This window comes from Bombus flavifrons, chromosome 15, assembly GCF_040668555.2.
Source record: "Bombus flavifrons isolate JBK064 chromosome 15, iyBomFlav1_principal, whole genome shotgun sequence".
NCBI classification, from domain to species: Eukaryota; Metazoa; Arthropoda; class Insecta; order Hymenoptera; family Apidae; genus Bombus; species Bombus flavifrons.
Window position 1 is genome coordinate 8630843 of NC_138456.1, and position 26877 is coordinate 8657719.

The 26877-nt window shown below is 34.2% G+C and overlaps 2 protein-coding genes across 14 annotated transcripts in view; both read right to left on the reverse strand.

Moving 5' to 3' along the window:
• The window catches only part of axo (axotactin), a 29389-nt gene extending 12631 nt beyond the window's left edge, over window positions 1-16758 (reverse strand). For 3 of the 12 annotated variants that reach the window (XR_011175162.1, XM_069128098.1, XM_069128097.1), the window contains exons 1-12: window positions 7183-7402; window positions 5678-6009; window positions 5012-5169; window positions 4707-4810; window positions 4078-4430; window positions 3472-3640; window positions 3279-3394; window positions 2715-2821; window positions 2297-2642; window positions 1506-1783; window positions 683-923; window positions 377-607 (exon numbers count right to left, since the gene is read on the reverse strand). Coding sequence is in view for 11 of the 12 variants with exons in the window: in XM_069128098.1 (XP_068984199.1) it covers window positions 377-607; window positions 683-923; window positions 1506-1783; window positions 2297-2642; window positions 2715-2821; window positions 3279-3394; window positions 3472-3640; window positions 4078-4430; window positions 4707-4810; window positions 5012-5169; window positions 5678-6009; window positions 7183-7238 (2491 nt within the window). In the remaining variant the exon portion in view is untranslated. The other 9 variants (XM_069128101.1, XM_069128100.1, XM_069128109.1 and 6 more) reach the window with 7 other exon arrangements.
• A 1637-nt stretch (window positions 16759-18395) lies between these two features.
• sli (slit guidance ligand) overlaps window positions 18396-26877 on the reverse strand; it is a 217713-nt gene continuing 209231 nt past the window's right edge. For both annotated transcript variants that reach the window (XM_069128244.1, XM_069128243.1), the window contains exons 27-30: window positions 26564-26764; window positions 25981-26130; window positions 25415-25554; window positions 18396-24370 (exon numbers count right to left, since the gene is read on the reverse strand). In XM_069128244.1, coding sequence (XP_068984345.1) covers window positions 24284-24370; window positions 25415-25554; window positions 25981-26130; window positions 26564-26764 — 578 coding nt within the window. In that variant the 3' untranslated portion in view covers window positions 18396-24283. The remainder of the gene's footprint in view (window positions 24371-25414; window positions 25555-25980; window positions 26131-26563; window positions 26765-26877) is intronic.

Below are 26877 nucleotides of genomic sequence, written 5' to 3' on the forward strand. Positions count from 1 at the left end.
TACGTATGATCCATTTTGCTCTATCAAAATAAAGATCACATAACGTTCGACAGATCAGGTTTCATGTTTGTATAAAGATGCATCGTTGTAAAAGACGTGTCTGTAAAAGAAAGACACTTTTCGGGCAACCTAATAGATTATTACGTTGTTGGCTACTCAGTCGAGCTTCAACATTCTTGGGAAAGATTAGTTTGTTTAAAAAATTTTAGTAGTCGTAATGTTTGATTATTATTTTTTTCTTTCTTTATAAAACAGAAATTAATACTCTAGCGACAAGAAATGTATTGCAGCATAGGATGAGATAGTCCAGATTAATTAAAAATACAATTTTTCACGTTATCTCTAATATTTCGAACAAGTCTACAAATTTACTTACTAAAGTGACAATTTTTCCCGATGTAGCCAGTGCCTGTACAGTCACAAGTAATTCTGTCCTCTGTCACCGAACATTTCCCCTGATGTTCACAAGTGTTCGGCCTGGTACAAGGATCGACGAATTGGCAATTATCCAAGGCTACCTCGCCGATCACTCTATCGGTATTGATCACGTGTCTAGGTTCTATTCTCTCGTCGTTCACCTGTATTTCACGCATACATCCAACCAGACCTGAGGCAGAGTGCAACGCGTTATAATTTAACGTTCTGGTCACGTAGTTTCTAAAAAAAAAAATGTTGAATTTACCCGCGTTGCTTTTTCCACTTCCGATGATAACTTTGTCGCCCAATTCGAACGCCATGGAGAAAAGTTTGCTGTGTTTGTTCCGATAATCCACCAGGACACTGAGCTCTCCTCTCGTGTAATTCAATTCGACCGCGTGCCAAGAGGTATTGTAAGGGGGAAATTTGACGGCGGTGGATACCGTGATGTTCTCCGTTAACACCGGTATCAGTTGAAAGCGAATTTCGTCGTTTATCACACGCAGCTGATCATTTGTAAATTCGTAAATCGTAATAGGCAATTAAAGATACTGTTACTTTGCGATACTTGACAGTTTAAATTTGATGATACTTTAGAATGTCTTTTTTAACCGAAATTCTACATTGAGGTAGAAGGAAGTCAGCTTGAAATTTTGTTGCATTGGAAGAATAATGCGAAGAATGTGAGCAAACTTTAAATAATAATGAAACCATCGTTTGGATTAAAATTAAAACAGTTAAATTCTATTTTATTTCGAAGGTTGGCTAAAAAACGAGACACTATTATTTATGGAATGATTTAGTCTTATAATTCGATACTAAAGGCAGCAAGTGTGAAATAGAATTCTTATGGGATTCCAACGAACAAAGTATAAATTTATATAGTAGAGTAAAGTTATAGATGATATGCTAAATTTATGTATATATGAGTTTCTTTGAAAATCGCAGTTTCTTAAACACTTCCCCAATAACTTTACTATACAAGTTTTGCTAGAAAATTTGTCTATAACTTTACTAGAAAAATTGATATTTCTGAACGAATCTATTCGTCTTGTTTATCGTTTTTGAATAAGATGTCCGTAACATACCTCCCAGTATCCAAGACTGCGATTACTTGTCACATTCCCTGACGCGACCACAGCCACCGGTTTCGAACTTTTGAAGTCGAAGCTCAGTTTAAGGGAATCGGTGCGTGCTATTGGCCACCAAATGTGGCTGTCCGCGAACGGATACGTTATTGGAATCACATCAACATCTGCCTCGTAATACTCTGGTGCCAATACACCGATATAATGCACCATGGGGTTGGAACGTTTCAACTCATAAATAATGGACTTGTCGTTGAAGAAAACGTACTTCAGCGAACCTGAAACCAATTCAGTCGATTTCCATCGATCTTTTGGAGTCGGCATACGAGCGTGTGCTACTGCTATAAATATGCGTCTTCTAAACGTATCCAGATCACTGAATCATTAAACGACAGCGACAAGACGTTCTTAGGTGATCGAGTCATGTAAATTTGTTGACACTTAAAAAGAAATCAAATATCAAATATGAAAATCGCTACAGGTCTTAAACAAGCAAAAGTTAACTTGAAGAAAGAGTCGTCAATTTTAAAGAATTTACGGTGCCATTCAAAGGATAAATTTCTTTCGAGTAATTGTCCGACTAATTTCCCTGTATTACACCTTAAAAAGTTATGAAAAGTAAATTGATAAAGTGATATATAGAAGAGAAAAATTGATATTTCTTAATCGCGTAGCGGATGAATAATTTACAATTTTTCTAGTGAAAATGCAAATCACCTTGATTTGATATATAAAATTTCAAAGTAACTGGCTGTAGTTTAATTATTATAATAATTGACAAAGATTCGCACCTGCAAAATTATTATACGACCGAAGGCCTTTCTTCTTGTGCAGTTCAGGACCACCGCCAATGTAGATCTCAGGATCGATGATCATATTATAATTCTCGCCAGGAATTTCAAGCACTTTGATTTCATCGTCCAAACTAACGAAGACCAAAGATCCATTATGAAATATCGTTAAATTATTCCAATGGTTCGAGGTGATATAATCGCCTAGCTTCGTCGTGATCTTCGACTTGTGGCCGAAGTCTAATGCAACGTGAACTGATCCATTCATGATGTATGCTGCTATGTAGTGTGGCGTCCCATCGATTTCACCAGACGCGTAAAATAAAGCCGAATCGTCCCATTTTGTCTTTATAAAAGTTAATAGAAATATTAGAGAAATTTCTTTACGGATGGAGATAAACATTTCTTTATTAAGTACCTTGAATGCAAGGCTTATCCTGTTCACAGACGAGTGAACTCTGTCCTTCCAATCGTAAACGCGGAACGATACGTATGAAGAACCTCTTAATGTTAAGATCGTGGCCGCTGAAATATATCATTCTTTTATGCAAGATGTATCAGAAAGTTTGGACAAAAGTTTGCGTGTAAATTCATTATGTTAATCCTTGGTAGGTAAAATATATTGTTTACGTTCATATCCTAGTGACACGGTCAATAATTAAATTAAATATATGAAATTCTTTCGATTCTTCGAGAAACAAAAATTCTGTACGTTTATATTTCATAGAAATAAAATTTTATTATGTAGTATCGTGGATAAATGGTCTAAGAAATATCGGGTGAACCATAAATAATAAATTCTATCTATCAATAAACTTATCATATAGGATAGAAATCATTGGAAACTTTAATTTCCAATATTTCTAAATAAATAAAAAATCCTATAATTATAACTATGATCAAATATAAAATTATCATTTTATAAGCGAGTTATTTATTTTCCTGATGTAATTAAACGACGGACTATTTTCTTTTTACGTACTGTATACATCGCATCGTTCTCCTTCGTACTTCGTCCCAAAGCAGTCGCAAGTTAAACTATTATAGTGGTTCACACATTGGCTCGAGATGAAACAGAGATTCTCTCGTGTTCTACATCTGAAATTTGTTTATCAAGCGAATCATTCGAACATAGCGATAACAATTATCGTAATATATTTCAACGAGTCTCTTACTTGTCTATGCAGCCCTCTTTCACATTTTCGTGCTTCGTGGCAATCAGAGGCTGAATGGGCAACAAATCGCTGGCCGATTTGCCTGAGCTGAGAACCATATCTCTTATGCAGCCAACAAACGATTCTATTATATACTTCACGCCGTGCAGCCTCTCCTCGGAACTCAACCCTAACGAAAATTGTGTAATTCGTGAGAAAACTGATTTAATATATTCTACGGTTTCCTTTCTTTCCTAATTCTCATTGTTTATAGCTGTATCAATGGACTATTAGCGACTTAGAATCAGTTGAAATTATTGGCTGAGATTTCCGACAAGATCGTCTCTTCTTTTTCTTAGCTTTAGCAATATCTAATTTATTAAAGTATATAAATTAATCGAATGAAAATTACAAATAGAAACACGGAAACTCATTAAAAATTGTACAGTTAACTAAGCTTCTTTCAGTGAGTACCACGTAGGTATCCTTGAAGTTTCATATTTTGATTTTTTAACGCTCTATACATATTATCTCCGTTTACTTCGTTAAACTCTTCACTCGTAAACTTCTGTTAAAGATATATAATCAGGAATCAGCAAATCAGAAGTAAAAAATAAGTTTCATTACCTCCAATAAGAACGACAGACGCGAGTTCTTCGGACACTCCGTAATTGACTGCGTGCTCCAGAACTTCGAGCGTCGTCTCCTCCTGTTTATCGTCCACCCTGGCGATCAATTTCGCTCCGTGGACGTCGATTCTCACCAGAACGCTATGCCATTCGTCCCTGTTCAACCCTTCGCCGACGGTCAGGCTGGTTGACCGCTTTCCGAACACGTGCACCACTTTCAGCTGGCCTTTCTCTACGATCACGTACAGAGCATAAGGGTCTAAGCTCTCTGGTCGATCCTTCACGCTGTGGTAGACCAGCAGACCATGAGGTAATTTCGTGCGAAATTTGAAAGATATCTCGCGACACAGTCTGCAAATTAGAGCCATATTTAGAATAGCGGATCAGGATTTTCCTATTAGCGTTGATTTCTCGTATTTTTGTGCCAAGAGATTGATAACTCGACATTGGCTTGATTATATAAATTGTTCAAAAGTGGAACTGATCGATCCCATTCTTTACAGATTTCTCAATTTCAATGTTAAAGATACGGAAAGATTTATATACTAATGTCGTTAATCAGTTTGTCCTTCGTGTGATTCATGCGTACAATTTAAAATTCTTTGAAGCATAGTTAAGATTACTCACCGAAGTTGAAAAGGTTTTATACCGCTACCGTCCAGTTGAATAAACGTGTTACTTTGCGCGAACATAAAAGTCTTCTCGTAGCCAGACTCCATGAAAGTTAGTTCCTGTCGAGTAATTCTTTGAGTGTACTCTCGTTAACAAATTTGCTATCCTAATTATTTCCTTTGTTAAGCGACGAATTATTAGATTAATTAGAGTTAATACCGTGATATTATGAAATATTTGAATTATTTGTCTCAATCAAATTAAATATATTTGTATCGTATGTCATAGATTTTGAGGCAGATTTAGGGAAGTTAGTTCACCTTTCCTCTTTTGTACTTTGGTACAGGTGGTTTCGTTGGCTCCGGCGGTGCAAACGTTGGTCGTGGAGTGATGGCGGTGGTAGAAGGCAGTGTGTTCGTGGTTGCAGTGCTCGTTACAAATACGTTTCCCTTTGTGATCAAATAAGGTGGCAGTGTATCTAAGAAACCAGAAATTCAGTAAAAATACCACGAAAATTATATTTTCTCTGGAATGGCACCAAGTTTTTATCAAAATTAAATCATGGACAAATTTTCCGTGGCATCTTTTAGTTTACTGAGTTCTACGATTTTGCGTGATATCTGTCTCTTTCAGGAGACAAACCGTACAAAGATTTTTCTAGTTGATTATATAAAAAAGAATGTGCAATACAAGGAGACAAAATTTCATTCACATGTTATACAAAAAAAAAAAAAAAATTATTTAAACGCCTAAAAATGCATCGTTGTAAATTTATAAAATTTCTGTAAAAAATTAGCAATTGGACATATTGATTATTCTGGAAGTACTGATGTTAATAGAAGTTTACTATCTCCTTTTTTTATTTTTGTATTTTTATACTAATCGATATGTGCCTTCCAATTACCTCATTTCTTTCTAGTACATTATCCAATCACGATATTCAAATAATTGAATAAATGACAAAAGTAATCAAAGTATTTCCTTACGTTCAGGACCACCCACGCAATGGTAAAGACACTCAACTTCCGAATTGAAACGATTCTCGTTTCCTAAGCAGCCACCGTAAAGAAAAGTCCTGCATTTCCCTTCAGTCTTGATGAACGTCCATTTCTGAACGTTCTGCTTGCATGGTCCTGGTTCAGTTTTCACGAGACACCTGTCAGGAAACGTCCTCTTCGTGGTAGTGGACGTGTCCATTTCGTTGGACAGATCGATCTCTGACGAATCTGTTAAATTCGCTGAAACGATCGCGTAAACGTATGCCCAAACGAGGATTCTGAAGATCCATCTTTTGTGGTCGATCATCGTTGTTTTCTTGCTGAAAAATCGAGCAACGTTCATCTAATATTTTGTGTTTTATTTAGAGGATGCCGTTGTTGTGGATTGTTGAAAGCAAAAAAGGTTTCGTATAGAGAATGTCGGATAAGTTAGGATAATTACAGAGTTACTTTTATTAGTTTCTATAGCTTGATAATTTTTAGAAATAATTTTTGGAAAATGTGAAAGAGAGAACAGAGTGCTAGAACTGTTTTGCAAAAAATATCGAGTAGTTAAAATAATGTTGGTATTATTTTTATACATCTATCGCATAACCGTCTCTAGGAATAATTTTTGGGAAATGTGAACAGTTAAACAAATAATTTCAACAAGAAATCTAGGATTGTTATTGGTAGATTTCAGATGTTTGTGCATCTTAGTTTTAAAGAAACTGTGCAAAAATGCACAGAGTGCATGGTATAGCAAAAATCATCGCTGAAAATTTCGTCTTAAAAAGATCGTGATGTTACTTTCATCAATTTAAAAAAAAAACGTTTAGTAACTATTTTTAGAAAATAAGAATAGTATCAGGCAAGAGAGCAGAGAGTTAATCTTAATCAAGAATGTAGCACCATTATCAACGACGATTTCCGAAGTAAAGAAAATTTCGAAAGAAACGTTCGTGAATTAAAATATTTGTATTATTTTTATCGATCTGTCTTGTTTGCGAATCATTTTTAGGAAATGTAGAAGAATCGGTACTTAATTTTAAACAACGATTTAAATACGTATTTCAACGAAGTCCAATTGATCCATATAAAACTAAGCTCACCAATTCCATCAATATTAATCGTCTTATTTCTGAAGAATCTAAGAATCTAAGAATCCGAAGAAATGAAGAAAATTAAGAAATTAATCTACCGTGATACAAAAATTAAAAAAATGTAGTTCATTAGCGCTGTCACTGAATAGTTGAATTATGGTACATCAGTTTTACTCTCAAATAAACGGTCGAAAAATTTAATTAAAAACCAATCTCAAATCCGCACTTCCATCGACAAGGATCATTAATATCAATCTGGACTGCTACTCACACCTGACACACTGTCCCGGAAACTCAACTTAATTACACACTCTAATTAGTCCTTTCTTCGGTTTTCACCGTACCACACACTTCCCTAGCCACCGCTCTCAACGGCGCTCCTCCGCCCATAATTCACATAAAAAATCCAACCGAAAAAGATCACTTTCGAAGTAGGTTTCTCCTGTACCCACATCCTCCAATTTCATTCTGCACGTTTCACGTTTTGAATTGTGTGGTCGTTTCGTGGAAGAAGAGCAAAGCGCAAGTACGAAGATGGGGAAAGAGGAAAAGACAAAGTTTAAGAATCGAGCAGATCGGCGAGATGCGGTCGGATCTCACGTGCTAGGCCGGTCTGTGACAGTTTTCTGCGTCCAAACATTGAGGACGCACGAATCTGCGTACCTTGATGTGCCGTGGTCCAAACGAGATCGCGACTAGCTAGAGGACAGGATGTGACGTCAGAAGGCCCCCGGCAAGCACGACGGCGGCTGCGAGTCAATTGTCTTCTTTCGCACTGACACACCGATAATCTGATCCCACACGAACGACACGCGTGTGCACACGCCGCCACGCACCGTCACGGCCCGGCCACGATAAGCGTCTCCTCCTCTTCTTCGTTCGAACGCGACACTCTGCCACCTTCTCGATCAACGATCAGAGGCGCTCTTACAATGCCACCTTCTTCGTCGGCATCGCGAACGGCCGATCGCACCGAGATGATTCCAGTCGCTTCGAGGAATCCGCCGCAAAGATTTTCAATCGATTCACCAACGTTGGTCGAGGGATAAACGCCAGAGGAGTACAGTCTGTCCTACGAGAGCGTATTGGCGATATCTCAGCGAAAATGAATATATTTGTACAAAATTTAATATGGATTTTAATATAGATCTCAGCAAAAGTTAATATATTTGTAAATAATTTTGTATGGATCGATAGTACACAAACTATTAATACGCTTTTACTTAATAACGCGTCCAATTTTCTCTGTTATCGATTGGCAAATTGGAGAACTTGGCAAAGTTTCGGCACGCTTTCTATTCATTTTTCAGCCTGCCATAGATACGGATACAGGTAGTACCCTATATATTTTACGAACGCGCGAATATATTTTTCTTTTATTAGAGTTCTTGACTTTAAAACATCTTTCAATCTGGGCTTCGTAATACCAAATATTTTTTTGAGATCTGCATCGGATGACTCGGACGATTAGACCAACGCAGTGACATCGTGGACGACCGCTTCAAACATATGCAGCACTCATTTCAGAATATTCAGATCTTTTCAATAATGTAGACTTTAAACGAAATTGAAATATTATAAGACAAGGTTTATTCGATAGGACCTCGTTAGATATACACTCGATCTTTGTCTCATTAGATATAAACTTTCGTGGATATCGCCAGTACGCCACTCTTGTGGGACAGACTGTATTGGGCGGAGTTTTAGGCTACGATTAAGGCGGATGCATATTTCGACGACTCGATGTTCTGACGAACTCAATGTGTCGGCGTAATCGACAATTTATATTATTCTTATTATTTTCAATAATTAAAAGTATGTATATAGATTTGTATAAATGTACGCGTCGTAGTGTTCAGATGTTTCGTTCGTCAGAACGCCAGTTCGTCTGAATACGCATTCGCTGTAACTATGGCCTTAATCGCGAGCACTCGAATGTAGGTGTTTGTTGGTGTTGGGTGGATGTTTGTGTGATGTTAGTTTCGGTCGATTTACTATGATACGAGTGTGCTTTTGAACGTGTTATTTTTGTAAGTTTTTGGATTTCAAGTTGGAAAGGAAGCAAGCAGAAATTTGATCTTTTCGTTCGATTTTTTGTTTGCTGAAATTGTTTTAGGACGAAATTGTTTAAGATGAAATTGTATTTTGATCTACGAGTTGTTGAATCTTAAAAAAGAAACAGGGCAGATGTGAAAGAAGCAAGAATTTTCTGTTGCTCTTCAATTGTTTGTTTTAGCCTTGTTGAACGAAATTGTTATGTTTAACATGGTCAGTGATTTTCGTAATCTCGTTGTCGCAATTGAATCATTTAATATAATAGAACTACGTTTATCTGAAATCCATTAATTGCAGGAAAATTTGATTTAATGTTTGATTAACTAAATCCCTATTATTCGAACGAGCAATCGTGGATAATGGTATGTATAATCAATAAATTCCAATTACACGAAGTACCTACATGGTTCAGATAAATACAATTCCATCATAATAAAACTATCGTTGATAATCATATAGGGTGTCCCAGATTTTCTGACCAAATTTTGTTTACAGGCATAAATAAGAGAAAAATGTTCTATAAGAGCACTGTAACGGACTCGAGATTACTATGATACAAAGCAAGAATAGGTCGACAATCAATGTATTCTGTAACTATTCTGTAGCTATTAATATCGGTATTCGATATTTCAACATGTTCACTGATTATTCTTAGCAGGTACATGTCTCTGACAAAAAGTTTAATTTATGAATCAAAATTGATAAAAAAAGTTTTGTTTTTCTAAGAGTTTCAATACTTGCAAAAATGTGTTAGAAATATTTTATTTGAATTTAGTAAATTAAGAAATTGTCAAGAAGTGCCACTTTTCCAAAACATTCAATATTTCTCAAAATATATTACAAAAGGTTAACATAAAAAATTATTGATTATACATATATAGTATACATAATCGAATGTTTTCAAGTTCAACATGAATCGCACCTTGAAGGGACTAAACAGCTGGAAAACATGCGAGAAAGTGAATCGAAAGTGCATCGCTATTCATCTTCGTTTCCATCATTGCCGCCACCTCTTCCTATTCTTCTTCCTTTCTCCTATCTGTTATTCCACCATCTTCTGTTAATGCTCCTGTTGCTGCCGTTGCCGCTGCTTGTAGCAACTAGACACTAATTTATTAATACCACTCCGACTGTTACACGTCTCTTACTCGTCATGGTTTATTGACTTCCATTGCGACCCCGTAACCAACAATACGTTTTCGCATAATCCCTTTATCTCTTTAACCTCTGGTTTTCGTTGGTTTATATTTCGTCATTAATTTAAGAGAGAAATTTTCGAACGGTCTAACGCGAAGTTTTACTTTTCGAATAAAATTTCAAAAATTATCGTGGAAGATTCGTAAATGACACTTTACTCTTTTCGTATTGAATATATTTATGTGAATAATTACAGCGTCATACTAATTTGCCATTCGTATTTTCCGAAATTTTTAATACTGTTTCTTGAATTTAAAGTTCTTTCAAATTTCTAATTTTCTTTATGAGAAAAATGAACTTATATGTACAGCTTCTAGAATACCGTGACCCGAATAAGACTCATTTTAGAAATACCAAAGTTCCTCTCATGAAACCATTTAACGCACCTACGAATAAATATGGTTTCAGTAGATTTAAATACCAAGATTATCGAATTTGAAGCACCAAAATCGAAATTTATCGATTTAAATGGAACTCTAATACAAAATCCTTATGAACATTGGCAAATGAGAACAAACTCGGGCCTCGGAATGGAGCAGAACATTTTTGAAATTTCATTATTAGCCTACTGATTTAATTTCGTTACTAATTGTTCGAAGAAACATTGACGCGTTCCACTGAAATAATTCAAAAACGCATAAGTAAGGTAAATTCGCATCTGAGGCAATCGAACAATTTAGTTCACTTTCCATATTATTTCACTTGCGAATCACAGTAGGCGAGTTTCTTATTTTGAAACAGCAAGATAGCAAGCTCTTCATGAACACTCCTGTTGTCCTCAGAAAATCGATATATCGAGCAAACCTGGCGAGTAGGTCATTGTAGCGAGCAGGTTTTAAAGCGGAGGCTCGAAGAAAAGGAAGAGAATTCCTGCTCTCCATTTACGTAATGAGCAATCAAATTTCTTACTTCTTTTTCTTCCTTAGAATTCCTGATTAATTAAACGGCTAAAAAATCAATAAAATTTTTTTCAAGCTAACCTAGTTAAAGTGAATGTGGAGTAAATTTAAACTCTTCCTTTATATCGAAATAGAAATAAAAACTTATCGTATAATAAATATAGTTTCTGACTCTATGACAAAATGTAATATTCCGTAATAAAGTCATAACACCAAACAATAACTACGTTCGTGTAATTGATGTAACTTCTTTGAAAAGTAATTTTAAAAGAAGAAGAGAATATTGTTTTTCAAGGAAATTTTGTTTCATTTCTTATAAAAAAACCAGGATCTATTCTATTTCTATTATTCTTTTCACTAGACAGTATGACAATGTATTTTTAAACTCGACTCAGGTTACTTAATTTCAGAATATTTAATTCTAATTTATATATCCTATGATATCCATCTTATAATGGATAAATATCAGCGATGATAGCTTCCGTCACAAACAAACAAACGGTTGCTGGTCATCTATGATTCACACGATGTAAACTTAACTTGGTTTAGAGTTAAAATATCAGAAAATATTGCAAAAACAAATATAAAAGTTAATTGTTCAAATCTTATTTTGTCTTATCAGGATCAAGAAGATCGAGAGTGTCGTGAAAATGTTAAAAGTCACCTTATCAAAAGTCGTCTTTCTCAGCTCACACGTTAAGGAGACGCTTCCCCAAGAAAACTTTAACCGAACACCTAGTGTATCCGGGTCACGAATCAGCATCCACTGAATTCGAATACTATCGTCGTCTCTCGTTTCCTCGAATGAAAAGCAATCCATTACTCATAATCCATCTCCACACACGGGATCAATTTTATTTAAGACCAGAGGACTGTTGCATGACCGGAAATCACGTAGGGCGCTACACCGATCTTATCCTTTGAAGGGAAACGATTTAGGATTTACATAAAGGAAGTTTATCTTCTAAGAGTTGAACGCTAACGCGCATATCAATGAGAAAAGATGAATTAACCAGTATGAATCAGTTTGATGTAACTATTGTCTAGGATCATTGCACGTTGCTTCTCTTACGCATAAGAAAATTTTTATGCGGCGGTTTTCATTGACGCTTCTAGGTTTGTATAGGCGTCATTTAATTCTCGAATGCGTGATTTTTCGAGATATAATAAAGTATTTTATTATGTATAATATGAGAATGCTATAAATTATTTATCTTGTTGGTTGTACAGCACTTTTTAAAATTCTTTGGGGTAATTGTAAATTGTTAGACACTATCAATTAAATCGTATTATTCGAAAGCAATAATGGAAATAAAAAATTATTCGAAAATTTAAATCGATTCTAATAGAAGACAAAGTTAATTTTAAAAGTAATAAATTGGTTAAAACGATTCGTCATTACGAACGAATAAAATTTGCTTAAACCTGGCCGCGTCTATGGATGATCCAACAGGTTGATATAATGGAAATAGTAGCACGAGCCAAGTGCATAAGAAGTTAGCGTGATAGCGATAATTCTTTGTGTATATACAGTTTCCTCAATCGTTGAACTAAAGATCGAAAGTGTTTTTTTAAAGGAAACTGCATCTGTTTGCATCTCGGCGCTGATTCTTATTCAGAGATAGTCTGCTTCATTAACCGAATTGAATCTTTAAGAACGATCTTCTAATTGATGCGATTAATAATCGCTGTGTCGCTCGAGTGCGTTTGTGTCATGCTTTAAAAATGTTCCCCTTCTTTGCTTTACACACTTTTCCTCCTCTCGTCGAATGTACTGTTTATAAGAAATTAAGGCCAAATCCTTGTAGAACTTCATTTTTTCAGTTAGTCGAGTACCAAATTTGAAGATTTTTATTTTTAGCAGAGGGTACAGAAGTGTGCTTTGTCTTTTGAAAAAAGTGTCAAAAGCAAGTATTTGGAAGAGAAAAATATTTGTTTTGTCGACTTTTGAATAACAATTTACACTTTTTCGCGAACCATGATATTGTGAGACGTTTTGTCGCGTCTGAAGACGATTCGGTAGGTCGAATTTTTTCGATTTCAAAATTTCAAAATTGTTTTAAGTTTGTTTATATTAATTTCTCCACCGATTATTACAGATAATTAAGCATCGGTAGATTTGAGGATAATTAAGTTCACGTTAATAAATTTTTTAGATAGTTCAGTGACATAAATTCATTCGATATTAGCAAATTTCTGCACTCTTGTTTTTAACAAATTACTGTTATTCGTTTCTTTCATTTTTCTGATGATGGGGGCAGATGACACTTCCATAAATTTCCAAATTAATCATTTCCTTTGAATTTCAGTTCCCCCTCTCCAAAAATTATTCCGAAACTAACAACTAATTCTTATCAATATTATCCTCATTCGAAACTAAATTACTTACACGTTCCAAACATAGTCATAAAATCTTCACAAGAAGTCAAAGAGAACACCTTCTAAACAAGCACACTGATCATTGTTCACTCGCGACAGAAAAAATTTTATGTTACTAAAATTATTCGCGATAGAAGGATTTTCTGTTATCAGGCTCGTTTGTAAGATTTGTAAAAAGAATTTGTTTGAAACGATATTCTGTCTTTTGGTGTGTCGAAGTGCGCGACGCGACGGAATCGCGCTTACGACTGACACATTAACTCATTCTCCAAGCCGCCGTGCTACTACAGGCTTTTCCTCCACCCACGCAGCCAACCGCGTATCAATTGAGGGTACTATCACGAGGTCTAGTTCTGTAGAAGGTGTCTCGGAAGTGTCCAGTTAACTCGTCAGTTCCTTCGTGAAACTCTCTTCAATTGGCTACCAGAAATGTTTGTTGATCGTTGATCATCGAGACTAAGAAATATAAACGGTTTTAATATTACCGATATTAATATCTCTAACAAAATTGGTATAATACAATCAGAGATTATTCGAGGGATTATCTCAAAAAATACTTATCCAAATAAAACAATAAAATAAATAATCATATCCAATTATTAATAAAATAATTCAGAGAAAAATTATTTCGCTTTGGTTACTTCGTAGATTTATTGTAGCGTAAGAATTGTTAGAGCAAATGAATATATAGAGTTGCTTAATATGTGGCTACATATGATACGGTTCTATTTCATTTTATTGTACACTAGAAATTTTTCTCAGTGGTTAGTAAAATTTGAAGTTACGATAAAGGGAATATTCCAGACTTAATTTTTTAGAATTTTTATCACAGATAAAAGGAGAATAGTTTTAAGAGAATATTCTAAACTAATCTTTTGCATCTTTTGTGCATCCCAAACGATGAAAGAAAAGGACTCAACAGGAAGAGGGAAGAATCAACGATGGACGAAAAATGATTAAGGAGAAAGTGAGAAAAAATGGGATTAGTATATTTGCTGGTGAAACAGATTCTCATGGAACAATGGTACTGGAATCTGTGTATATTAGCTCGAATTGAATATTAAGAAATGATTCTTAGTATGTACGATGGAGATCAATAACCCTTCCGACGTGGACGAAACGCGACCTTCTAATACTCGGCTAATAACGGGTCAGATGCATATAGGGTCAATTTGTCTATTATCTTGTTATCCGATTTATTTATTACACTTCTGACGATACTCGATTGAATAGTCGTGTAAGTCTTGTTCTCGTTTGCTGAATCATGAATCATCTCGACTATGGAAACCTCCATTTAATTTTATTTATTATTGTCTGTTTGTTTTATCGTAGTTCTTAATTATTTTTTTATGTATAATTTAATATATATTTACTTCTTGCTCTTGCAATATTCATAGAAAACCATTTAACAATAAAGTTACAAGAAACAAAGTTACAATCGCATCTTTTTCTTTCATTTACGTTCGTTGCAAGTTCATTTTGTTGACACATTTAATTAAAACATAATAGGCAGCCGTTAATGACTCAGTGACGACTATCGATCCCCAAATTTGTCAATTTAACACGTTTAACGATCGTTTAATAAACGACGCGCGATCATTACGCGGTAATTATTGCTAAAATGTTTGGCCTACATATTGCAATGTGTATCACTTAGCTGCACACCGTGAAACTGTTATTTAGCTCACGATGTCGAAATTACTTAACAACTATTCGTAACAAAATTAACAGTGTTTGATGGCTGTCATACGTTACGCGTACCTTTATAACCATGTTTACTCGTGCCTCGGTAATAAATAATTATGCAGTAGCTTCGTATCGAAGGAATTTCTATCTCTCTCCTTTGAAAATTACGTGATACGTACCGTGATAGGAAAATGTAGGATAAATAGGTAAATGTTGAAAGAATTATCTTGCAGCGTGTGACGATTAGACTGTGAATTTTAATGCATTTATGGAAAATTTGTCCTTTGAATATTCATGGTATAATATATTTAGCAGGATAAAGCACATTTCTATCTACAGTGGCTCACGAAATTGTAGATGTATTTATAAATATGTAAATCTGCATAAAGAACCGCAGTCTAGCGACGATGAAACCGTGTTATGTTATTGTTAGATGATCGAAAGATTTACTTTTCCAACGAAAATAACTTTGTAAATAATTTTGTAAATAACAAAATATATGTGATGGCGCAATCGTCCTTGTTTGACTTTTTATGCAGGACACATACAACGAATGTATGCATTATGTATGTGTCGCTTGGCGATTTAAGTAAAAGCTGAAAGAAATTACAATGAAACCACGAAGTTATGCAAAATTCGCGTGTTACATGTAGAAACTACAGCAAGGATCGTTAAAAGATATCTAAGAAAAGATATCCAAGTAAAAGTTGAATTGATTGCACGATGTCGTCGAATTGCATTTAGTAAGGATATTTTTGAGACGTCGTGACCAAAAATAAAACGAAATATTAAACAAATGGAAAGTAGAGTAAACAAAAATAACGTGACAGAGACACTAGTGGTACAGTTTGATTTTCGAATTAACTTGAATTTGATTGAATTTAAAGTTACATTTTATTGGAAATAGAGAACAAGAGCAAATTAAAAATTGTTTACTATTTTGATTTAAAAGCGTATAGAAATATACATATTCTTATAAAAATATGAAATATATCTCATATCTTTTTAATACACACATCTTATTTTCTGAAAAATATATTCCACATTAAAATATTAAAACCTCACACATTTAAAATCACATGTAGTGAAGAAAAATGAGCGACACAAAAGATAGACTTAAATGAAACTGAATGTGATTCATTTAGGAACGAGATCAGCAGTCGTATTCAAGTGTTAAAGAATTTTGCTATAAGAAATACTTAACGTGGTTTCTATGAGATCGCAATTGAATTTAAACAATGGGCTTCGTTAATCGTTTCTAGTCCTTCAAAATTCCAGAACAAGTGAGAATTTGGAGCATTACAGGTCCTCTACGATTTCGTATTTCTAAGCTCGATGTTACTTTTGTTTTTTTGTTTGTTTTAATTTTGAAACGTTTCATTTTTCATTACCATGTAATTTAAATAGTATTGTCATTACTATCATTATACCGATACATATTCAGTTTTACTACAGCCATACGGTAGTCATATAGTGAATCTGATGACTAGTTATATCTTTGGGCTTCTATTAAATTATTCGTATTTCCAACTATGATACTAAAATAATTCCATTTAGTCAAGTATCACCAAAATAAAAAATCGATACCAATGGATTTACCATGTTTTACCTGCTTGGTCTTCACGTTGTCAATAGGTCCGTTTCACGACTTTTATTCCAGGCTGGCCACAGTTGTTCAGTATAGTTTCCATTTCCTATGGATGCATCATGTGCATCATTAAAACTGGTTTTCAATAATAAATAGCGATCGACTTTGCTCAAATTTTACACAAGTTCGGCGAGAATACTCACGGTATCGCGTATCGGGAATTGGATAACGGGATGCTACGAGATTGAGTTTAATTGCATGGATAACGTTGTTTCTAGCAATCGTGTATTGCGTAATAGAGTCGTTGACGTTGATTCCACTTAGCGAAAAAGTCCATTTGCAGTCTTTTGTTCTATTTCTATTTATATCGACGAGGATAAATAATACAATTCAAAGCAACGATCTAGTTCGCTAATATCGAATTCTGGATTTTAATTCTCTACATTTGACATATCTCTCATGACTAGAATGACTAGAATTTAAGCCGAAAGTTGATAGTACATAATTTCTAGAATCGACTTAAAGTTCGTGACTATAAAAAGGAATCAGCGATCTTCGAATTAGCTTTCCTTATTTAAACGGACAGTTTGAAACCTTAAACTTGCAATTAAAAAAAGAAAGAAATTTTTATCTAACAATATATACGATACACTTTTATTATAACTTTTGCTGACAGTGTTTTTTTTTTTTAATATAATGATGTTTATTTGAAATTATGTAACGATAACTAATATATAACTGTACTAACACGATTTTTTTTAATTGCATTCGTCACGTAATACATTGTTAGTGATTTTTTTATATCTTGTGAGTTCACTTGAGAATATTATTTATTACGTTAATTTATTTTTCATATCGTGGTTAATTACACAATATTCCTCTCGCAAGTTTTCGCACTATCGTAACAACCTTTATTTCTTACGTATGTTTTACATAGTAACTGCATACCAAAAACACAATTAATCTCATTGGTTAAACAGCGAGACACTTGATGCTAAAATATTTATGTAAGATTAATGCGTAATGTATAATGATTTGCACAGCATAATTTATGAATCGATTAAAACGATGTATTCATGGTCACGAGCTGGCTGACATATTACCTCACATACTACTATTTACGTAACTGCGAAATAAGATATAATGATAAGAAAGAATTGGATCCTAGCTCGTTTCAACAAATTGCCTCAATCAAACTAATTACGATAATACGATAGCTTGTTTAATATATTTTACTTCAAATATAAAGTATTATAAACTATTATCAATTAACCATACTACCAAAGGAACAAATATATCTCAGAATCGAAAGAAAGAACGATCACTTTAATAATTAAAGTACGATTAGATCGAATTATCGAAAGTCTTTAAATATAAAGAATTTTATTTTAAAATTAAATTACGGATATTACAGAAAGTCAACGATATCTCTTTTAATAAATCGAAAGTACGTATATTTAAAGTTTATTAAATCCTTCATATACGTATCTATTTTGTAGTGTCTGCAGTTCGAGAATTTATTACATTACGTAAACATAGATATCTTCGTTTTAAACTACTACGTATGTACCGTACAGCTATAAATTATGTTTAGGCATGTCGTTTTTTTCTTCTCTTCGGCGTTTCTTCCCGAGTAACTGCTAATCTTTTAGTTAAGTAGTTTTTAAGAAACAAAGAAAGTATTACATACCGAGAAACAGAACGTTTCTATTATCTTTACAACTATACGAAGTTACGGATCTAGAACCATAAGTGTACAGTTTTGTCAGAGGTTTCCAATACTTAGGGGAACGAAGGAAAATAAAACGAGTAGACAAGAATATCGAGAAGGAACAATAATAATTATATTTATTACGCAGTTTACAGTTATTTAGGTAGTGAGTTGAGTCGACGAAACAAATGCTTCTTTTTTTTTTTTTAGTTATGTTTTCCATTCTTTTTTCCCGAATAAACGAAACGAGCTGCCTCGGACATGGACGCGCGGTCGAGCGCGCCTTCGTCGTTCTTTTCCTATTTGAGGAATAATACATTCGTAGGCTGGTCCGAGAACGAAAAAGCATTTGCTATACTTTTAAGCGTAAGACTCTTAAAACTGGTATACTTCAGTCGCATGCGCTATAATCCACCGATCGAGTGAAATATATTAAGGTTTCTCGTAAAGTAAATGTACAAATATAACTCGTTAGGAATTTCGAGCAATCACAAGTCTCGAACACTTCTTCATCTTTCTCTCTCTCTCTCTCTCTCTCCCCACCCGTACGTTTTTTATTTTTATTTTTACTTTTTTTCTTTATATCGAATCCTCGATCGCCTCATCTCAATTATTGTCCAGTTATAGACGTTAAGCTTCGTAGAAAATCCTATATCTTTCTCTCCCATTCTCCCCCTTTACACCTTTCTATCGATTCCCTTTCTCTTTTCGTTCTTTCTTCCTCTCGTTAAACGTCCCGCGCGAACGTTAATCTCGTTACAAGGAGAATTACTCGCACGTTATGTTTGGTCGAATGCGGGATTAATGACTACGGCCCTCGCAACTTCCTTCGTGTAACCGGCAATGTTGGTTCTAAACTCGTTCTGTCTCAGCCTGGCCTCTGCTATCCTATTTTTCTTCCTTTCTTTTTCTCTCTAAGGAATCGACCAGCTTTCAGCATATCGATGTTAATTGATAATTACAAACAATACGGAAATACGCGACTAGAAGTGAAGTTACTGAGTTTCTGTAACTCCATGTTCTTGCAACTGAAAAATAAAATAGAGTTTTATATTTGGAATAATTTATATATTTATGTTTTCTTCCAGTAACTTATTAGAATTTGCAAATAATAGAACAGTCTCTTTATATTTTCCACCGTGATAACAAATTTTCTAAGAAGGCGTCTTAGTTTGCAATTTGAACAATTTTGAAGAATGTAAACTTTCTTTACTGATTTGATCATTTTTGGATATAAACTTTAACTTGATTTTATTTTTCTCATTTTCATGTTCCAAATACAAAATTGCTGGCATGTATATGGTAAAAGATATCTCTTAAAATATCTCTTCTATAATAATGAGAAACTCTTTGTAAAAAATTATTTTTGAATTGAAAATTAATTACTGAAAGGTAAGTTAGAATTTTAATAGAAAGTCTGCGAGGACCATGTTTCTCACTTGAGAACTTCTATAATTTAACAGTTATATAAAATATTTGGAAAACATTGTTTGCACAATTTTTCACTTAATTTGCTCATACAATTTTTTTGATCAAAGCAATTTTGTTCTACTTTATCTCTTATTCATTCATCATACATCTTTTGCGCTGAAGATGGAGTTAACGACCAGTCTTCTACGTCGGTATGGAAGATTTAGATCATCAAAGTCATCAAAATTCTGAAAGCTTTCGATCGTATCTATTTATCCTGTTCTCAATTTCATTTACAAGTACTCAATTCGACACGTTGCTCGCCATCGTTTTATTATTTTTTTTTTAATATAAAAAGAATTAATACAATCCATTTACTAATCGAAATTAGGAAGAGATTAAAAACCATATATTATGGAAATTTACGCGTGTTGTAAGTTGAAAAGTTTTACTAAAAAAGAAAGTTACGTCCTAAAAAAAATGTATAAAATTCTAGATTAACGAACAACGTGTTAACAACAACAACAATTTCCAGTGACCTGTGGCTGTGAAACTAAATTTTCAGCAATTTTGAAGAAATAATTTTCCAAACGCAACGCGATAGGCAACTTATGTTACTACTAATACTATGAACTCGTAAAATATGTCGCTATGGTACACCTATTACCTTTTCCCTTCTACTGCATACAAAGAGAAAAAGAAAATCAATAACGATAAGTAACACATTCGACATGAATTCGCTACGATATAAGCTTCGTCTCGTTGTTGCTTTTTCCTCCACTTTTTTGTTCGATACCCTCATTCGAAAGAAACGAATGGACAAATAGTAAAATAATTCGATCGTAAAGAATTCTATACAAACCGAACGATACGAAGTAATCGAAGATATTAATAGAAATGACGATAACATGAAATAAAGATATTAATTCGTCGTGCTTAAAAATTATACGAATGACTATAATACGATCTAATCTAAATGTAATAAGAAAGATTGATTTCTTTTTTCTCGTTGGTCCCCTTTCGGTACGACTTTCAATTGTAATCGGTAATTCGAACCTTCTCGATAAATATTTATTTCATAAATATTCGCTCATTTTACACTTTCTACAAAAATTCATATTATATAAACGTAGAAAATTACACGAATAACTCGTGTAACTTCGAATATAAGTAATATATTAACTTAATTAATCCTTAACGTATAAAGATTACAAAATCGTTCAATATAAAAAAAATCTAAAGAAAATTGGTGAATTATCCAACGTCTAGATCGGAGAATCGCAGCGGGCATTCGACTCGTTTTCGTTCAGGCATCGATTTCGTTCTCCAAAGTAAAAGTATCGCTCGTACCGAAAGGGTTGGAAAACGCTGAAAACCGTGCACGTACTGCTGAGTATTTTGTCGACTGAATTAACCCTTTGTGTTTTAAATTGTCTTCCAAGAAGATGAACCTAAATCTTTCTCTCGCCTTTCTTAACGAAAATAAGAAATGAAAGAGTAATCAAATTCTGGAAAGATTCAACGGGTCATAACTTTGAATCAAACAAACTGATTTTCTCGTAGAAGTAAAAGTACAAAGGGCTCCATCGTACTCTATAGAAAATTACTTTGTGCTTTAAATTACTTTTGAAGAAAATGAACCTAGCCTCCTCATTCTTTTTTTTTATATATAAAAACGATAAAAAGAAAAAGAATCAAATATATTAGGAATTCAGTTGATTAAATATTCTAATCAAACAAAATTATCTCCCTATGAAGATTAAAATACAAAAGACAATCGTGTTTTTGTAGTAGGTTCTTTTGTTCTCTGTATTTCAAATTGTAAAAAATGAACATAACTTCTTTGATGTTAAAATGATAAAAAGAAAACGTACTAATTCCTCTTAAATCCGTCATTTTAATAGAAATAGTAAGAGGGAGAAGAATTAAATTGTTAAAAGATAGGATGAATCAAATATTCAAATCAGACAAGGTCATCTTCCTGCGAAGTTCAAAGTGCAAAGGGCTCGATTGTGCACTGTAGAAAGTTCGTTTGCTTCGAACAAATCGGGTTCTACAAGAGTGGTGTTTGAAAGTGCGAGAAGAACAATCGATCGATGACAATAGATCCAGCAAGCGATTTGGGTCGTTCGTAACGACGAATATAAATATACGACTTAAATACTGGCAGTGGAAGATGCAAGGCAGTTATCCGCAGAGTAGGTACACGATTTTTTAAATAGGTACGCGAAACATTAAAAGGGACTTAAGTAGTTTCCGAACGAATCACGCCTCTCCCGATGAAAACAATCAGAAAACTCATCGTTGACGCTCGATCATTTAAATAATGCGCTCATATAAAAATAATTACGCGATCCTCTGACCCCAAACTCGCGTTAGCTACGCTCATTTTATTCTTCACCATTACAATTCGTCTTTCTACACGAGGTCGTCGAATTTCGTTGACCTGTTCCTCTTCATCGCGACTACCCGAAGATGCAATTCGCGCGATCGAACCTCGAAGACAGTACCTTAGGCCGTGGAATGAAATATTCGAGGCTCTAGGTGTCGCTTTTGGTCCTTTTTCAGAGACCTTGGTTTACCTCTGGTGATTTCTTGCCTTTTATTGAACATTATATTGCGAAAGGAAATTGCCTTAGCTCTATTTAATTATTTAAGATTGCTTTTTTTTAAAAATAGAAAAATATACTCGTTGATTTGATAAAAGAATTGAAAATTTGAGAATTTTTAGATATCTGTAAAGATTAACTAGAAGTGATATCGATTGTTTATTAGGAAACGATTAGAAAATAAAATTATTGCGTTAAATTATCTAATAGAAGCAACATCGCCATTCAACATAACGCTATTTCAATCTTTTTTACTAGAGAACTTCAAAACCCCTAAGCCTAATTTATTTAACAAAATCTGATCGTTGTTCGATAGTTGAGTAATTAAGAATTTTTTTATTGTAAATGAATTTTTTTTTTTTTCGTTGGTTCATTCTTCGAATAAACCAACGTTATAATCGTGTCAAATAGTAATTTTACCATAGAGAATCGCCAATATTACAACGAAACGTTCGAAAAAGGCAAGAAACACGCGGCACGTCTTTTTAAATATATACTTTACTCCGCTGCGTTAAATTATCCCACTACTAAATACCGAGAGATTAAATCTTCATAAAAAGTAAATATAGCTTAAACGATACAGGGTAATTAAAATACGTAATAACAAAACGAAACGAGTCGAAATGGAATTGTTTGTCGATCCAATTATAATTAATCTTTCAGTGTGTGTTTGTGTATGTGCATGTGTGTGTATTATTCGAGAATCATCTGCCAGATATCGATCGTTTTTAACCGGTGTAAACATAACTACCTGTTCGAGAACTTGTTTTATATAAACGTTTACTCAGAGGACAATAGACCTAACAATCCATCAAGTTCCACGATTAACTGGGAAAATTGAATATTTTTTTTCAGAGAAACACGTAAACTTCCTATACATCTTTAATACTTACGCGGCTGTCTTTTACACATTTGTTAACATCTTGCTTGCGTTCGTGTCTCTTTTTTCGATTGAGTTGCGCTTAAGTTACAGTTACAAATGGTCAGGTTTCGGAAAATAGTTGCAGAAAGCTCAGCAACGCTAGCGTAAGCGTTCACAATCTCCACCGTTTCTGGCGGAAACGTTTCTTCAGCGATAAATCTCGACCTCTCAGACTAAATTCTTGTTCACATCGAAAAACCGAAGCTTGCCACACTGAACATACAACGAAGGTTTTCGTGAATTTGGTTAACAACATTCTCTAGAACGATTATTCGAAAAATTGTTACGTCCACCGTGTTCTCGTATTTTTCTTTCGAGCTAAAAGGATTGCCTCCCGTTTGACGTCGCTCGTGATCGAAACGCGTCGAACGAGCAGAAATCTCTGAGAGATCGGTCAACGTTAAGCGTGAATTTTTTTACATTCGATCGTAACATAATCCACCACCACCAACTCACCACTAACCGTTCATATCCATTAGATCTATTTCACACTGAGCGAACGATTCATGCGCGTGGTTTCTGCGAATATGCGCGAACACGCGTGTGTCGTCTGCGGTCCGTGTTCTCGCACCAAAATTTCCACTTTCCACTCCAAAAATTGTTGAACATACGTCGGTTAATATAATACCTAGCGCTGTATGCGTCGTTACTGTTCTCTCCCCGAATATCCTTCGAATATGTCCATGATCCGCACGCACGCACAATATAATTCTTTCCTGCACGTTCGAATATTTATCACACTGAGCCGGCTGTGTGCTGTATTTTTGCGAGTGTGTGTCCATCTTTTTCTTTTCTTTTTATCTTCGATACTTGTTTTAAATATTGTTCGGCCTGGCAGTGCCGTCGGCCCCAATGCTTTCGTCACGCGTTCGACGAGGATGCGTCGAGCAAGATTTTCATCCGTAAATCGGCGATCGACTCTCGCCATATCGCTCGTGAACGTAGAAAGTTCGAATTGGGACACTGTCTCGGTTCTCGGGGGTTTCCTCTCAGTCTCGATACGTCTCGACGCGTATTTATGGAACACCTGTGGCGCTCGACGTCCCTCGGTCCTGGCTAGTAACATTTCCGGGTGCACGTACATTTGCGCACTAGATCGACGTCCTTCGTGTACCGCATACCGTCGACGCAGATCAATCGAACCTACGGTTAGTCAACGTTTCGTTGTTAATTTTCAATGAAATTCAGGTTGCAATAGATTTGAGAATAACAGAGATAAAGTTTGGAAATAATTATGGAATAATTAGTAAAATCAAAGTTTCGCAGACATATTTTTTTTCAGATATTCTAAATATCTCAAATATTTCAATTATTCCACAATATTTGGAAGAAATACGACCTCTATAAATGTGCCATAGATGTCCGGATTTTAATAATCGTCTGATATTTTAATGCTCTCATACTGTAAATTTATACAATTATTATTATTCGAATCTTTGAAGTGAAAATCATATCCAGCAGGAATTATATATCGCAGCGATACACAAATAAATGTGTCATCCGTGACTCGTTTATATCATTTACATAGTTATTTTATTATTATCATTATATTCTATTTTATTATCACAATCAGTGTTTCGTTTATAAATGACATGTATCATATCTGTATCTCTTTTGAGGAAGCTAATTGCAACGTTGATGAAACATGATATGATTGCATACGGTTTACACTCTACAAAGTCAAATAATGGTATTTTAATCGTATTACATATCATTTATTCTCAATTAATATATCAATGTTATAATTTTCTCATACAATGCTTTTTAAAATAACGCAATTTTCTCTATTCGGTTTCTAAATTGAATATATTAACTTTTTTTTATTACTGTACATTTGTAACGATATAGGTAGAAGAATAAGATTAAATATAGTCAGAAACATAATAAAATAAATTTTTCCTGCAATTATGTTTCAACAACAATGTCTAGGAAAATATTTACAAGCATACCTGGATAAATATTATAATATTTAAAAGAATTGGTTTAAATAAATATGAAAATAACATTTAATTTTTCCTGGAAATGTGGCCGAAACCAAGCTATTGTTCGTGTATATAAAAATTTTCGTTACTTGTCTCTGTCCGCTTTCGTCTAACACTCTGTGTATGCCTGACTATGGCAAGGTTTATACTACTGATAAGAGGGTAAATATTGAAGCAGCAAGTACTTCGCGTAATTAAATCGTACCTTACGCCGTTTCGTCTTCCGTGGGAGGCAGCATGAGTTGCCACAACTACCCCAACACTTGGCAAGTTTCACTGGTCGTCGACTCCGACATCCGTTCTCGCTGTAATACTCTCTGGTGTGCTCTTTGCGACACGTCGGTGCTGCAACAGATGCACCCCATTTACCAAATTTTTTAATCTTTTCCTTTCATTTCCATGACGCTTATTTTAACAAAGTACACGATAGAAATTTGCCAAAAATTTGTAGTTATTACTTCATTTAAAAAAATTTCGTTATGTTTTTTTGCAGAGACGCTTGCACAACCATTTTAATAATTTTACAATTTTTTTTAAATGAATATTTTAAACAATTTTTCAAAATCATTGCAATGTATATGGCTTATTGTATAGTAAGTAATTTATGAATATAAAACTTCAATAAAACATATTAATATTCCATCATTTATTTTATTGTAAATATTTGTATTTTAATGTATGTATATTTAAATGAATATGAATATATGAATATAATATAAAAAAATATTAATAATGAGTGAAATCCATCGAGCATACTATAAATTTTTATACCTTTCTCGCAATACCGTCCTTGCCACCCAGTTTGACACCGGCACGTATATCCGTTTCCCATTGGCGATGGCACGCACTGCGAACCTTTTCTGCACTCGTGTGTCGCACAGGGATCGGAAATTATCGCGCCGGGTCCTGTCATAACGATGTCTGCAATAAGAAATGTGTTAATTAGTCCGCTATCCTTCAAATATTAATGTTACGTATAACGCTTACTATTAGATTTATATCACATCTAATGTTAATTAATAACTTAATATCAGTAATATTAATATGAACTTCCCGTAGGCAAATTGGTCCTTCGACAACTTGAGTAAAATTTTATCTTTCAATTTCTTTAAAAAGAATTTCAACTTGAATTGCAAGAAGAAATTTTCAAACCTCGGAACAGTAAAACAATTAGACAGATGTAGACGATTCAATTTACCTGTAGACTATGAAAATACACGTTTGCTTGTGTAGGATTAATTTTACGTGTATTATGATATTAATATTAAATATTTAATGTAACAGAATATAAAATATTTGTGTATACTATAGAATATTAAATTGATCAATAAGGCTTAAAGTCGTTGAACTATACCGGAGTGCTCGTGAGCCATATTCTCTTGTGGCATCGATTCCTCGTTGCTGCTGCCGCCCATAATTCCTTCTGCTTCCATGACGTCTCGCGCCTCGTCAGCTTCTTCCTCGTTCGACATGCATCCGGGAGTTACGCGGTGCATCTTCGCCGCGTTGCTAAAATCTACCAATTTGTGATTGATCCACATCTCGGTGATGCAGCCTGATAATCAGAAGAAAGGGAATTGTTGGGATGAAAATTTTCTTGCTCGATTCTAATAGCTTGATATTTTAAATTTAAGTTAATATATTTAATTTAAACCTCAAATATAAGGC